Source organism: Drosophila busckii, chromosome 2L, assembly GCF_011750605.1.
Source record: "Drosophila busckii strain San Diego stock center, stock number 13000-0081.31 chromosome 2L, ASM1175060v1, whole genome shotgun sequence".
In the NCBI taxonomy this organism is placed as follows: Eukaryota; Metazoa; Arthropoda; class Insecta; order Diptera; family Drosophilidae; genus Drosophila; species Drosophila busckii.
Genome location: NC_046604.1, coordinates 3,902,362 through 3,917,601, shown reverse-complemented (window position 1 = coordinate 3,917,601; position 15,240 = coordinate 3,902,362). Strand labels below are relative to the sequence as shown.

General features: G+C 39.4%; 3 protein-coding genes across 3 annotated transcripts; 1 reads left to right on the top strand and 2 right to left on the bottom strand.

Annotated features, from left to right (window-relative positions):
- Positions 1-9,564: 9,564 nt before the first annotated feature.
- Positions 9,565-10,265, bottom strand: LOC108605617 (C-type lectin domain family 6 member A-like). Its single transcript, XM_017995402.1, has 2 exons — positions 10,156-10,265; positions 9,565-10,090 (listed from the first exon to the last, which is right to left on the bottom strand). Exons 1-2 carry the CDS (start codon positions 10,168-10,170, stop codon positions 9,734-9,736), a joined length of 372 nt encoding a protein of 123 aa, XP_017850891.1. The 5' UTR covers positions 10,171-10,265; the 3' UTR covers positions 9,565-9,733.
- Positions 10,266-11,389: 1,124 nt separating this feature from the next.
- LOC108599853 (ubiquitin-60S ribosomal protein L40) lies at positions 11,390-12,314 on the bottom strand. Its single transcript, XM_017986985.2, has 2 exons — positions 12,227-12,314; positions 11,390-11,947 (listed from the first exon to the last, which is right to left on the bottom strand). Exon 2 carries the CDS (start codon positions 11,932-11,934, stop codon positions 11,548-11,550), a length of 387 nt encoding a protein of 128 aa, XP_017842474.1. The 5' UTR covers positions 11,935-11,947; positions 12,227-12,314; the 3' UTR covers positions 11,390-11,547.
- Positions 12,315-12,568: 254 nt separating this feature from the next.
- On the top strand, positions 12,569-14,919 carry LOC108599809 (cleft lip and palate transmembrane protein 1 homolog). The gene is made up of 2 exons (XM_017986893.2): positions 12,569-12,714; positions 12,779-14,919. Exons 1-2 carry the CDS (start codon positions 12,670-12,672, stop codon positions 14,648-14,650), a joined length of 1,917 nt encoding a protein of 638 aa, XP_017842382.2. The 5' UTR covers positions 12,569-12,669; the 3' UTR covers positions 14,651-14,919.
- Positions 14,920-15,240: the final 321 nt, after the last annotated feature.

The window sequence follows — 15,240 nt, the reverse complement described above, 5'->3', positions numbered from 1 at the left end:
AGTGAAACAGTTTGTGGATAACATTAATTTATTGTTAAATACAAATGCAGCTTAACAAATTGTTTTTCTTTGCCTTTTGTTGTAAAGCTAACAATTTGGCACCACTGTGCCTTGTCATTGCAGCCACTTTTGCCGCGCTATTTGTTTTGCTAGGCACGCCTGGCACATTTACATGTTTCACTCGCTTCGCTCTTTTTGTGTCCTGAAGGTGTTGGACGCTGTGGCGTAGGCCAGGGCAGGACACGATCTCCACTGTATAGCAATGGCTTTCTGCCTGTGACTGGGCCTGGGTCTGGGCCTGGGCACTGACTCGATTCCATCCAGCTGGGCAGCTACTTTGTGCTTAGCTCTTGTGAATTTTTGAGTTAATATACTTAGCAGCACATTTTGTTGTCTTCCCAACCCGAACACGAACACGCCTCCTCCGCCCCCCTTTTGTTACCTAACTATGTGCCGTTGCCCTGGCGCTTGTCTTTCAAAGTTCGTTCAAACCGCTTATCTACTTGTCAAAATTTAGCTTTGCTCGTCTTACGCTGCCAACGCCGCCCCCCACCACCCACTTGCCTTGCCTGCTGGCTTGTTTAAAGCCAAAACTTCAACTCTTGAGCCGCAGCTGCCTGCACCCCCCTTTGGCGTGTACTTCGATTGCTTTTTGCGTTGTGTGTGTGTGTGTGCGCGCGCTCTTTTGTTTTAGTTATTTCTTATGTTAAGATTTTGCGAATTTTGCTGCTGCTATGGCTTTGGCTTTAGCTTCGGCTTCAGCTTCAGCTTTTGAGTTTGCTGATTTGTCGTTAATGACATTGGCAATTGTGGTCAGCACAATTAATTTCCGCTTGAAGAAACTTTACTTTGGTGCGTCGCTGTCGCTTGTCTCTGCTGCCAAAAAACAAGCAACAACAACAATAACAATAGCAACAAAATAAAGAAGACAACTGTCAACGGCGCTGAGGAGAAAAGCAGAAGTTTTCCTGCTTCCTGCTGCGTATTTTTCGTTAATCTACTCGTTGCTTGTTTATATTCTGCCTTTTGTCAAATGGCTGCCATTGCGGTAATTGGTAATATCATCAAAGAAAACATATTTTTAGCTTCACTTAAATTTCAAATCAATTTGCAAGCAAATCAATAAATTGAAGCAATTAAATTAAGCATCGAACAACTCAGCGTAGAGAAATTGTGCCCAACATAAGTTTCTAATTAAAATAAGTCAGCTAACTATTGATACTCAACCAAGAACAAAATTCCACAGTTAGCGATCAACTGATAAGACCAACAGTTTAATAGAGCTCGCTCTGGCTAAACTGTCGCCTAGCTGGGGCCGTAGCTTACACATAAATCTCTTATCGCTTAAGCAGCGCAGCTGAGCGTGGGAAAAAGTTAGAGAGCATAACTAAAGGTCGCCTGACTTTCTTTTCATGATAAACTATTTTCACTTTTATTGCAAGCAGTTGGCTTTAAATTAGTTTCAATTTATTGAAAGCAGGTTTTGGAGAAAGCAGCTACAATATTTTGAATTTGAATTTTGAGTTGAATTAGTCACCAATTAAATTATTTGTGTTGAATATTTAAATTAACTATTCAATCTGTTTCAGTCTTCATTCAATCTTCACGTGAAATATTTAAAGTAGAAAAATTCTTCAGTACTTAAAATAATAGCGATAGATTTTACATATAAGTTGATTCGAAAATGCGCAAAATATTGATAAAAGTAAGTCACAAATACGTTAACTTATCTTATCTTATGTTTTATTCAAGGCCTGTCCAAATTCAGCTTCATTTATTGAAGTTCTTAATAAACTCTTAATATGCTTATATCATGCTATGCATAGACAAAGATATTGTTAACATTTCTAATAGGCTTTTAGGATTATGCACACCTACTCAAAGTTTCAGTGCGCAAATCTCTTTAATACAAATTAAAAATCAGCAAACCACATGCTCAATGTGTGTGCCTAAAAATCTGCTCAAGCAAAAGTCACATCTGTTTTTTTTGCTCAATAGGTGTTGTTGCTGTTGCTTTGTGTAACATTAGGTAGGCCTAACTATTTAGCATGTTAACAAGCTTATGCATAGCATGACAGCATAAGTGCTGGCAAGGCCAACCCAGGGACCGCTCATTAAAATTTCAGTTCACGTACTCAATCTGCACTTAAAGCGACTTTCACAAGTTTGAATTTTTATACATTTTTACCTGGCAGAGCAGCAGCAGCGGCAGGAAAATGCCAAAAAGAAAACCAGGCCGTGGGACAGTAAGGACACAAAAGTAGACACAATGCTCGTAAGTGCTCTGACATGTTATGCCAGGCACTTCCTGTGTGCGTAAGCGTAAGTGTGTGTGTGTGTGTGCGTATGTGTGTGTGTTCACCATTGTTGTGCACAATGCGCAGGAAACTATTGGCAGTTGTTTGGCAAGCGGCAAAGTAGCCGCAAAATATGTTGCAACCACCAAAAAAGAAGAAGAAGAGTAGTCGAAAAATTGTGTAACAAATTTTAAATGTATATTTTTTATAACAATGCCAATGGGCTTTTAATTCAATGCGTATACGCCCCGCTGTTTTATGCCTTACACTTTAATGCTGTGGCGGATGCCTGTCATTATGGGGTTAAAACAGAGGGTGGGGATGGGTTTGCTTTTGTAACTGCCTGGGCATCTTGACATGTCATCAAAAACACATTAAATGCGCCTTTTTACGCACTCGTTTAGCCAAACGCTGCTGTGTCCACCTGTTGGTGACGTCGCTGCCGTCCCCACCAGCGCCAACGCAGCTGCTCTGGCTTTGCCTAGTGCCCGGAAATTGCCAGTGCGCGGTAATTGAAAAGTTGTTTTTGCTGCCGCTGCACGTGGCAGCAAAAAGTGTCATTGCTGTAAATTAGTTATATAATAAATTTTATTTAAACTTGCCCACAATAATAAAAGGCCGAGCAGCGAAAACAAAAGCAGCAGCAGCAAAAATGTTGACGAAATTTTAACAAGTTTGTGACGTTTGTGCTGCGCTGTTTGTCTGTCTGTCTGTCTGTCATTGTTGTTGACAAGATTTATGCATTGCACACTTTTTTAGGCATCAATGTCAACAGCGCTACAACGGCCACTAAAATAATGTACAATTTTAAAATACTTCCAAAAAAAAAAAAAAAACTGAAAAACTTGCAAGTTGCTTTTAAGAGCTTTCAGTAGCTGCCGCACTAAAAAGTTAGTACTATTTTAAAATCGATGCCAAGCAATTTACACTAGCACTTAGCCTGGCGCGGCAGCTATCTTACTCACACACACATAGAGAAAAAAAGTGTTGTAAAACCACCAATAACAATAGCTCTTATTATATAATGCGCAGGTTGAAATATTTTCAATTACTAATTATGCGATTTGAGATTGTACAAATAATTGAGAATAATTAAAGCGATTCGCTGTGTCAAATATAGTAAAATATTTCTACTTATGAGTGCGTAATTAATTATTATTATATTATAAGTATTTAAATTTTATTATTATCAGTTTTTTTGTGCAGTGTACGGCAGCAGCGTAAAAAGTTCAACTAGCTTTTAAGCTATTGAATTCTCATTGTCAGATGGCGTAGCTGCACTTCTATGGACTAACCGGACCAGGACCAGACCAGGAGCTGAGTGTTACACCAAAATATTGTGTAAAAATTTACGCCTGCTACGGCTAAAAACTTTGTCCTTCCTTGCACTCTCTCTCTCTCTTTCACTCACTCACTCATTAACTTTGCTAATTGAAACTATTAGCGAGCAAAGCGAGTGAAAATAGAAGATCCTGTGTAGCTAGGAACGCTGCGCTGCGCTGAGCTGCGTGGCGTAAATATTTGTTAAATTTAACACAAAATTAAACGCAAATGCGATTTGTTAAAAAGTTCAACATTTCAATTAAACAATTGAATTACATGCAATGCAATTTGCGTTAAGCCAAAGCTTGCTTTAAGACGAGCTACTGTCAATTAAACAACAACAACAACAACAACAACAACAACAACAACAGCAACAGCAATAAGCTCGACACGCTAGTGACGGCTAGAAAACTTTGCTACTATGCACATTAATCACAAGTGTGTGAAATTGCCAAAGTTTTGAGTTTAGAGTTAACAGTTTTTGAGCGCGCGCGCTGCGACGCCAAACATTCAATATTTCGTGTAAAACTTTCAATCGAGCGAGCAATACATATAAAGAAATTTGTGTATATGCGTGTGTGTATGTGTGTGTGTGCAGGTGCATGGTTGGCAACAGTAGACGCTTGTGTAATGTTTTATACCTTTCTCGATGCAAAAGAGCTTTTGGTAACTTGACTCACAAACTGCTTGGCAGAATAACTAAATTGGTCCCTCAACGTGGCCCAAAGTGCAATTCAATCTGCTGCTTGACGTTCCATCTACACATACATATATGTACATATGTGTGGGTTGAGCGTGTGTGTCTGTGCCATGTTACGTTGCCGCGCATAATTGCATAAATAATGCATAACCTCAAATTGTGTTTTGGCATTTCTTGATCTTAAGTGCCAATTGCCGCTGCATGAAAGTGCCAAAGTTACACGCTAGTGCTAAAAATCAATGAATTAACTGTAACGCTGCAGTCACAATACACATTCATACACATCGCCGTATATTGTATATATGTAAGTAAGGCGTACATATCTTGTACTTGTAAGTGTACTTGTTTAAGCACTCACGAATAACGATACATGGCATGAGAGGGCAAGCGTATTGAACACAAGTAATTTGTAAATAAATGCTGTCAACTTGTCGCATTGAATTTCACACACACACATGCACTCAACTACAGTTAACTTCAAATGTATGTGTCTACCTGATTCGTAACCCAAAACAACACACTTTGCACTCAGGCCCCAAGTCGTAGGCGTCACAATTGTTATTCGGGCTTGTTGTCTGCTCTGCTAAGCGACTAAACGCTGTAAAAAGCTTGATTTAATTTAGTTTCAGCTTATTGCAAATTTGTTTTTAATTCTTGGCAATTGTTTGCATTTATTAAAAGCGTAATTGCATTTTACTCGCACGTCAATAATTTACAAAATGTAATGAATATTTATGGGACAAAGCTTTACACTTTGAAGCATTCAGTTGCAAAAGCAAATTGGAACAAAAGCTACAATTTAGTAGCATTAGTTAAAAGTAAAGAAATAAGCATGACTTACCAATTGAGAACGCTAGAACGAAGCTTGCTTAAAAGCAAGAACGACCAACAGCAAATTGCAACACTAAACACAACACTTAACAAAAATATAAAAAAATACAAACGATGCAGACGCAAGTCGATTTAATGACACACACTAAAAAGCGCAGCAAGTCTTAAAGTAAAACAAATGCACATAAACAATTTATTTGTAAGCTGCATTTCTTTAATCAACATTAGCGCAAACACAATAAACACAACTGATCCCGAATTTGCTCAGCGAACGCCACAGCTAATGAATCGTTTATCGATATCAGCTTAGGTGCCGGACAGCTTTAGGTTTTCATAAATTCAAATTCACATGCATTTTAGTGTTTTTGTTGCTCATGTAGTTTTATTACAATTTATTGCTGACTTTTTGCAATAATTTGTGTTTGACATGGGCTCAACAATTTTTCATGCAATTCAAACAAATGAAACATTATTAAATGCTCCAAAATTTATGAAAAGCAAAGCAAAATAGAAAGCTATGAAAACCATAACTTGCAATTTATTTTTAATTCATACAAAGGTACTTTTTGCATTTACTAAAAATGCAATTTGAACTTGTTACTCAATAAGAAACACGCTCTAGAATATGAATATTGATGTTGTTTTTGTATTTTTAGTTCGAGGAAATAAACGCTTTCCATTATTTATATGCACTATAGAATGAATGGAAAAATATTTTACAAGTTATGTCGTGTTCAAAATTCATGAAAATGGTTTACTTATTAATTTTTAAAATTATATACACTTTGGCCCATGACATCATGTTATAGTATAAATGAAGCTGTATAGCAAACTAAATTGGTGCAATTGTAATTTAGCCAACGTAAGTAGTGATGCCAATCGATGCTGCTGCTGCTGCTCAGCTGCCAGGCGGGCTATCTTACAGTGCGTCCCAGCACTTGACGAACGCTTGGCTGGCATTGGCAAAAGCGCGCTTCGGTGGTTACATGCCACTGGGTCAACAGCAGCGGGGGGTCGATGGGGGCGAGGAGCAGAATGACTTGTGCAGCCAAGCAGAAGTTTGACTTTCGTAATTTAAAAGCAAATGCTGTTCGGCCATTCGGAATTAGTTGTCCTACAAGCCAAACGGCACTTGTCAAGTGCTCGACCAGGCAGTCAGGCGGCCTGCCATCCAATCTATCTATCCTGTGGCATTTTATTTATGCACAAGTATCACAATTTCTTCTTTTTTTAACATTCGCTCGCTCGTTCGTTTCTTTCTAGCTTGCTGGCTGCTCAGCTCACCCAAGTCGACCAATTTAAAGTTCTAGCCGTGTTCTGCGCAGCCTTCGCTGCTTAGCAGGCAGTGGGCCGATTTGCCTAACCCAATTGTAAGACAAGCAAACGAGAAGCCAAAATCCAGCCACACCTCCCCTCCCCACCCTCGCCTACTTCTAATGCCTGGCGTTGGTTTACTGCTGGGACAGCTGGTCAAAATTAACAAGTTTCAGCGCTTTTCTAGACTCTGCTCTGAGTGCCTGCAGAGCTCGTTCGCTCTATGTAAATGTGTGTGTGTGTGTTGTTTAAGGCTGTGTGTGTGCGTGTGTGTGTGGCTGAACATAAGCAATTTGTTGCAAACTTTCGTGCAGCTCGCTCGCATTTGTTGTGCTGCTAAAAACTCAAACCAAAAAGACGCACGTGTCCTTGAGCCTGCCTGCCATACAGAGAGAGAGAACCCAGCGCCTTTCGCCTTGTGCTGAGTGTCGTGTAACAATGGCCCCCAAACACACTCCCTAAGCCTCAAATACATTGTTGTTTTTTAACTCAAGCGTGGAGCAAGGATCTGTGGCGGGGGGAGCTGGAGTGTAACCGCCAGCCGATACTTTTTAACGCGCGCTTAATCACGCCTTTTTCGTATAAAATTGATTAAGTAAATTGGTTGCTAATTGCAAAAAGTTTGAAGAAACACAGCAAGTGTAGAATAAATAAACGAGCATGTGAATATTACAAAAGGGTTAACCACAATTTAAAATTTAAGAGTTGAATGGCCTCTCGAAATAGCTCGATACACATTATAATGAAGCACTGAGTAGAACATGAGCTTACGCAAACTGCAACGCAAATGCAATAGATAATACTTCGCTTCTTGGAAATTCCTATTAAGCCAATTGATGTCAAATTGCTTGAATTTCATTAAAGATAGGGCGATAATTGTTTAGCTTTAGTAAAACAATGCAGAGCTGCATACAATTGAATAATTTCAAAGGTAAATGTTAACACACTGCGCGTATACGTAATTTATAAATAATCCCAGCGCTTTAAATACTTTGTATACATTATTGAACCACAATTTACAGCAAATCCATACAAATTACCATATATACACTCGCATATTAGACATGTCGCTTTGTTAGACTGTCTATCGCCATGACGTTGGCCTTTTTTTGTTGAAGGCAGGGCAAGGCGTACGCTTCTAGTTAATAAGGCAGCGACAACAATAAAAATTGAATGAAAATTACATTTGAGTGTATTCACAATATAACAAAGCACCCAATAGTGCTTATCTGCGACAGAGTTTTGAGCCAAAAATAAATTGTTGAATGAATGCGAGCGGCGAAATAAGAAATGTATGCGGTGTAGATCGATAGAATGGTATTAAGCTCGTAAATAGCTAACAAGCTAAAAACTGAAGTGTAGTTCAGTCCAGTTGAGTATGTAAATATATACACATGCGAGTATAGAGAGCATGCATACCATATATAAAAAAAAAGGAAAACAAATAACAATTTAGCGCTCAAAATAGAACAGAAGTTGAATGCGATTGAGGCACGAAAGGGCGTGGGTGTGGGCGTGGGCGTGGGCGTGGGCAGGAGCAAGGCTTTAAATGTTAGGGAGAACGGGTAGCCATAGTATCGATTTATGCATATTAAATTACACTGCAGAGCAGCAGCACCCAGCACCCAGTCCCTCCCTTCCTCCCTCCATCAACTTCCCTGCTAACAATATCCATTTGTATACAATGAAGCTTGGCTGGCTTTGCTCTAAACAATTTGCGTATATGTATATACATATTTGTATGCGTGTGCTTGTGTGTGTGTGTGTGTATGTTAAGCATTTTCTTATGCGTGCCTATCGAGCAAGCTCCACATGCCCCACTTGCCGCTTATGCATTATGAATTGTACCATTGTGAGGGCTTACAATTTGGAAACGTTTGGCTTTTCGGTTTTATCTTGAATGGCAATGTTCACAGCTACCAACCATAGTGGAAGCAGAAGAAGAAAGCGGGCGCCAAAGGATATGGCCGAAACGCACTTGCCACATTTTAGCTGTGAGCTGTTGCGTATTAAATTATATCACCTACGCTTAATATGTTGTTCAAGGGAAGTGCCACTGACTGACTTACTGACTGACCGCCAATGTACGCTGCGCAATATTAATGCGCCTGGCATTTTTCGCTTAAAACTTGAGAAGGAGGCGTCAAGAAAAGGCAACTAAAAGTTTTGCCTTGCCCCAGCATAAAGGCAGCAGCAAAACTTAAGATGTGCTCTGGCCAGGACTCTCTTGTTGTTCACTTGCTTGCTGGCTGACTGGCCTGCTTGGTAAGAATATTTGGGTCACTTGGGACAGGCATTGTTTAATTATTCTGGTCACATCTGTTATGTAAACAGGGACAAAGTCGCTCTCTACTTGAAAGCAAACGCCCACTTGTATTTTTCTTCTTAAAAGAAAAAAATTAAAAACGCATGAAAAAAAACTTGTTTATGGTTAGCGCTGTCCTTAAAGTTTGCGGTTTTACCAGCGCAATATTAAAAAAAAATAATTTCTTTTCTTTTACCCCCACCAAGGCAAGTATTTAGCCTTTTTACTACTTACGGCTCACTGGCATACAAAGCAAGGATAAGCAGGGACGTAGGCACAGTGATCATTGAATTTCTGAGCAAGCCATTATTTCAGGTAAGATATTTTGGTAACATTGTATTGAAGTGTATTGAGTTTATTATTAACCAAGTCTTTCATGGTATATTTTCATTATCAAAGTTGTATCCCATATCTAACGTAAATTGTGTGGTGCGTACACGACCCGCTTCATTATCAAATACCAACATTATAGCTTTTATTTCTGATATTTGCAATTGGTTAAATACATATATTTATGTTGCCAATATCAGGCTGAATATACAGCATACACTCAAGAGCTTAAAACTAAAATACTATTATTTGTTTTATTAATTTTTTGCCTCCTTCGCTCTGTTTAATCGAGATACCAAAAATATCAAAGTGTATAAAAAGATTTCTGTCAGGTTCAATGTGCGACGAGGCGTAAGTTCAATTGATGTTTACCAAAACAGCTTACTTAGGTCTTGTCAAGATACAAAAAATCAGGGAGTAATTTTAAATCCAATCAACTCGCTTATCTCCTGATAATGTTTTTATTATATGTTTCTTATTTACCACTTGCTTTCTGTTTACAACAATTTGTTTGCAGCACAACTCAATTTTTCATTGTTAATGTCTAACTACTCTTATTTTTTACGCTACATTAGTTGCGCACTTTAACTATGCAATATATTATAATTTTATTTAGTTGGCATTCGGCGGAGCTCAAACGCGTCTTGTTTCGCAGACATAGTTATGGAGAGACAAACAACTGGCATCGTTATAGCCATAACGTTTTGTCTTTGTATAGACTACACATTCGCCTTTATCTTCGGAGGTATCTGACTCTATAGGTAGCCAATTCTTATAGCTTAACTCTGCGCCATCGTCGGAGAGCACCCACTGTTTAGTTAGCCCCAAAGAAGTAATACCCATCCAAACACCATCCTGTAAGCCGTTTCTAAATGAATATCCCATCTCGCGCAGCAATATTGTCGTTATGTTTTGATGATATTCTGTTTCATATACCAACAAAGTGGAATTCATGGCACGACATTTGCGATCAGCGACATAAAAGTTAACCTGGAATTAAACAAATACATGTACAACTTATAATTTATAAGTTATAAACGATTTAAAAACTTTACCTTTTCGTGAGACATGCGTATACATCTTTCACCAAGGCGTGTAAAATATTGTGGGCAGCAAGCGGACAGAACGCCCGCACTATAGCCAAGCAATAGAAAAAATTGGAGAACTGTATGCATGGCTGGAAACTGAAGAAATCAGTGCTAGATTTTCTTATATATAAATCATACACAAAGTTATGGTTACACATTTTAGTTACATTCCTATTATTTCCAATTAATTTAATTGATTATTACACAAAGAGAAAAGTCTTACACTCAGAGAAAAATATACTGAATTGTTTTGAAAGTAAAGGGAATTTATTGTTAGACATACATAAATCAATATTAATGTGCTTTTTCTATATATACGTAATGTATTATCTTTGTATTAAATATTATACAACAATGTATGTATATAAACATAAATATATGTTTGCCATATATACATAACGTTACAGAAAATATTTTGTGTCAAATTTAGTTTGGCAGACATACGAAAACTTGTTGGTACAGAAAACATCGTTAAATCCAATAACGTCGGGTTCAGAATACACGACACACTCTTCAATGCCTGCCCAATTATCCGGTTTATATGGCATCCATTTCTTGAAGGCCAATTCCGCACCATCGTGCGATGCCACAAAGTGTGGGGTTTGTCCCAAGGAATTAATGCCCATCCACACTCCACCCAAATAACCCTTATTAAAAGGTATGCCATTATTCTTGAGATACTGTACGCTGATATTATAGTCCGTGTCGCTTACTAATAGAAAGAAATAGCTTACCTCTTCCAAGTAACCCTTGTAGCACTTCTTACCAACTTGCGTGAAGCCCATTGGACAACCTGAAGCCTGAAGTCCTACAATTAGACTTAGCAGGGTAGAAATACATATAAGTTGATTCATGATTTGTAACTGGTAAGCTTTATACAACTCCTGCCTTATTTATACTCACTTTCATCACAAGGTGGAGTTATCTTATCTTAGCATACAAACAGGAATTGTCGAGCAAGAATACATATAGTATACATTCGACTCATTATCTAGTACCAAAGCAATTTGTTGAAGGTTTTGACATACTTAAGCTTAAAGTTCGGCTCTTGAATTTACACAAGACAATTGTGCGACTGGCAATAAGAGATTTCTTCCAGTGAAACCACGCTCTATATTCATGCTCCTTACTATAAAAAACCCATTTATGAACACTCGACAAACTCAAAGAGCTTGCAGCCCTTGAAACCACAACAAAACAGTTAGGAATATGCCGTACAGCAAGTAAATACATTTCGATCAATGATAACGTTTGCTTTACAAAAAATATATTTACTAAGTTGTTATTCAGATGCACAGCATAGTAGCGTTGTTAGAGCTACAGATACACCAGGCCGATAGCACAAAAGTAGCGAAGCGTCTACTTCAACTTCTTCTTGGGGCGCAAGTTGTTGGTGTGTCCGCACTTCTTCTTGCGGCAGTTGGTGGCGCGAGGGTGCAGACGAGCGTAGCACTTGCGGCAGATCATCTTGTCGCAGTTGTACTTCTGGGCGAGAATGCGCAGAGAGGGCTCAATGATACCACCACGCAGACGGAGCACCAAGTGCAGAGTCGACTCCTTCTGGATGTTGTAGTCGGACAGAGTACGGCCATCTTCCAGCTGCTTGCCGGCGAAGATCAAACGCTGCTGATCTGGGGGAATTCCCTCTTTGTCTTGGATCTTGGCCTTGACATTCTCGATGGTGTCAGAGGGCTCGACCTCCAAGGTGATGGTCTTGCCGGTGAGGGTTTTCACAAAGATTTGCATCTTGGTATTGGTGCTGCAAGCGTAAAGTGAATACGTTTAATTAACAAGCGATTTGATATGAAATTCCAATTGATAGCGTCACATTTTGTCAAAAACTTTAATGTGTCGACGCAGTCTTCGAGCTGCTTTGGGGTTATGTTCGACAGCATTTTCACAATACACTTTGCTGGACGCCACATCCACAAATAACACATGTCCACATGGTATATTTACACTTTTTAACTGTTTTATCCAATTTTAATGCAACGCTTTCAATTAAAATGTATTATTTTTATGATTTTTAGCAACTTACCCAAAGAAACGTGCCACCAAATGCTAAATCACAAAAAGAAAAGAACAGTGTGACCAAATTTCGAAACGTTTAGTATACCAAATTTTTGCTCAACTCTCGTTTTACAGCACTTATGCGGTGTTATAGCTGTCAGCTTTTTTGTGTGGATTTTCTAAATAACTTTTAAAAGAAAATTAGTTATTGTTCTGATAATTTGTTTATTATAGCTTGGTTATTAGTAGCATAAATAAAAAAAACCTTAAATAAGTCAGCACTTAATCATAAGCATAGTGTTAAGAGTCTTTTATGAGAAACTCCAACTGGTGATGGCAAGCGATTTAAGAAAATCGATTATTGTGTATGATTAGATTAAAAGTGCCATCACTTCTTTCAGCTGCTGCTGAAAAAAACACGAAAAGTTGTGTAAAAGCGTGTGAATTGTTTAAAGTACACGTACACACAACATGACGGATAATAATGTGGCCGTTCCGGCGGCTGACGCAGCACCGGTAAGCAGTACTAAATGAAACACAATGACAATTCTCACGCCATACCTTGTTTCATTAATTGTAGGTGGCGGCGGCTAACGGCAACGAAGGTCAACAGCAGCAGCAGCCACAGCCAACCCGCATGGAATCATTTTTTGCTATGACTAAATCTCTAATACTGCGGGCGCTCATAATCTACTTCGTCAGCTCGTTCTTTCGGCGACCAGCGCCTAATGCCACTCAGGACAAGTCCGTGGCAAATGCTGGTCCCAAAATAACCGCTTGGAACTATTTTGAAAATGGCACAGACTTCGATTTGCATGTGTGGCTTTCCGAGGAGCCAGATGTGGTGAATTTTCAGAACAAAGCGAATCTGCTGTGGCTACAGGAGGATCTCACCTATGGTGATTGGAGCTCCGGTCCGTCTGGCGACGGCATCTATACGCATAATCTCAAAATCAAAGCCAATCAGCATTTATTAAACAATGGCAGCGTTTATTTACATGCATTTGTAACCCGCGCGGGTGAGAGTCCGGATCCCAAGTCGCCCACATATTCGCCACATGGTCACATGGGTCATCAGCAGCATCAGCTAAATAAATTTAAGAAACTTCGCGTAAATCGCAATTACAATTTGTTGGCCAGCGATAAGGAGAAGCTGGAGCATGAACTTAAGCATGCCAATCTCAAGGATCAAATTATCTCGCACTGGCATCCTAACCTAACCGTTAATCTCGTAGTAGATCAAACCAACTGGGCACAGGGCAGCGTGCCGCCGCCTTTGGATGACTATGTTAAGTTTGTGGACGGCGGCAAAACCTATTTGCCCATAGTGTTCGTCAATGACTATTGGAATCTGCAGCGTGAATATTTTCCTATAAACGAAACCACACCGGAGCTGGATCTGCATCTGACCTTTCAACCATTGGGCATGTTCAAGTGGCAGCTGTATGCCGCCAAGCAGATGAAGAACAAATTTGCGGGCAACTTTTTGGGAGAGATAATGGCAGCGGGTGTTACTGAAGAAACCGATGAGGATCAGGACTCTTTGAAGGAAACGCTGTTGGATACAAATATCTATCTGCTGGGAATAACTGTCGCCGTGTCCATATTGCATTCGGTCTTTGAGCTGTTGGCATTTAAGAATGACATACAGTTCTGGAACAATCGTCAATCCCTTGAGGGACTCTCAGTGCGTTCGGTGTTCTTTGGCGTGTTCCAGTCGTTGATCATACTGCTCTATGTGCTGGACAATGAAACTAACTTTATGATACGCATCTCCTGCTTCGTAGGCCTGGGCATTGAAGTCTGGAAAATCCACAAGGTGGTGGATATTAACTATAACAATCAAGATAAGCTGCTGGGCATCTTCCCACGCATCAGCTTCAAGGATAAGGGCTCCTATTCCGAGAGCGCCACCAAGGAGTATGACAAGCTGGCCTTCAAGTATCTGGGCTGGGCCTGTTTCCCTCTGCTTGTGGGCTACTTTATCTACTCCTTGATCTACAACGAGCACAAGGGCTGGTACTCCTTTGCATTGAACATGCTCTACAGTTTCCTGCTGACCTTTGGCTTTATATTGATGACACCACAGCTTTTCATCAACTACAAGCTCAAGTCGGTGGCTCATTTGCCTTGGCGCATGATGACCTACAAATTCCTTAACACATTCATTGATGATATCTTTGCATTTGTGATCAAGATGCCCACCATGTATCGTCTGGGCTGCTTCCGCGATGACATTATCTTCTTTGTGTTCCTCTATCAGCGCTGGCAGTATCGCGTGGATCTCAAGCGAGTCAATGAGTTTGGATTCTCGGGCGAAATGGAGGTCCAGGCTGCCAACAAGCGAGTCGAAGGTCAAAGTGCTGGTGCCATTGAAGGCGCTGCCAGCAACACTGCCGAGGCTGCCGCTTCTGCTGCACCGAAGAGCGCCTCACAAAAGAAACAGGATTAGTTAGCCCGTTAATCAAAAGATACATTTTGCATTAGAACAATTTAAAAAAGATACAAAAGGCATCATAAACGTATACTCTATTTGTAATAAGTATTGTAATATGCATTAATTAATCAATTTCAGTATACACATGTAGAGACAAGCCCACACAAAATGGAAGCAAACATATTTTAGTCATAGTTCGTGTGTAAATTTTTGTTTATTTTATTGGATTAATGCTGGACCAAAGGCATTGGCTGCTGAAATAAAATTCAGTGCGAATAGTAAAATCAACGTGGCTTTGCTTTAATCTTATCTCTAGATAAATAATGCTGCTTATCTGCCAAATGCAACAGGTGTTTGCGATTTTACATAATAAATGAAATTACATAATTATTACATAAGCAATACATAATATCCACATATTATTATTAATAAACTATACGAATTTGTTGAAAAGAACTTAAACTAAATGCAAAAAAATACAAACACTTTTTTGAATTTTAGCGCCTAGCTTATTAAAAGTATCGATACTTATCAATCCAGCTACGATGGGCTCATTCAATGATACGTTACTAGTTAATCGAGCTCTCGCTCATCACTAATTGTTT

What these genes read in the sequence shown, in the direction of transcription:
- LOC108599853 (XM_017986985.2), bottom strand. Translation starts at nt 11,934, where the DNA reads ATGCAAATCTTTGTGAAAACCCTCACCGGCAAGACCATCACCTTGGAG.
- LOC108599809 (XM_017986893.2), top strand. Translation starts at nt 12,670, where the DNA reads ATGACGGATAATAATGTGGCCGTTCCGGCGGCTGACGCAGCACCG. An exon ending in CGGCGGCTGACGCAGCACCG is followed by an intron (nt 12,715 to 12,778) that starts GTAAGCAGTACT and finishes CATTAATTGTAG; the next exon opens with GTGGCGGCGGCTAACGGCAA.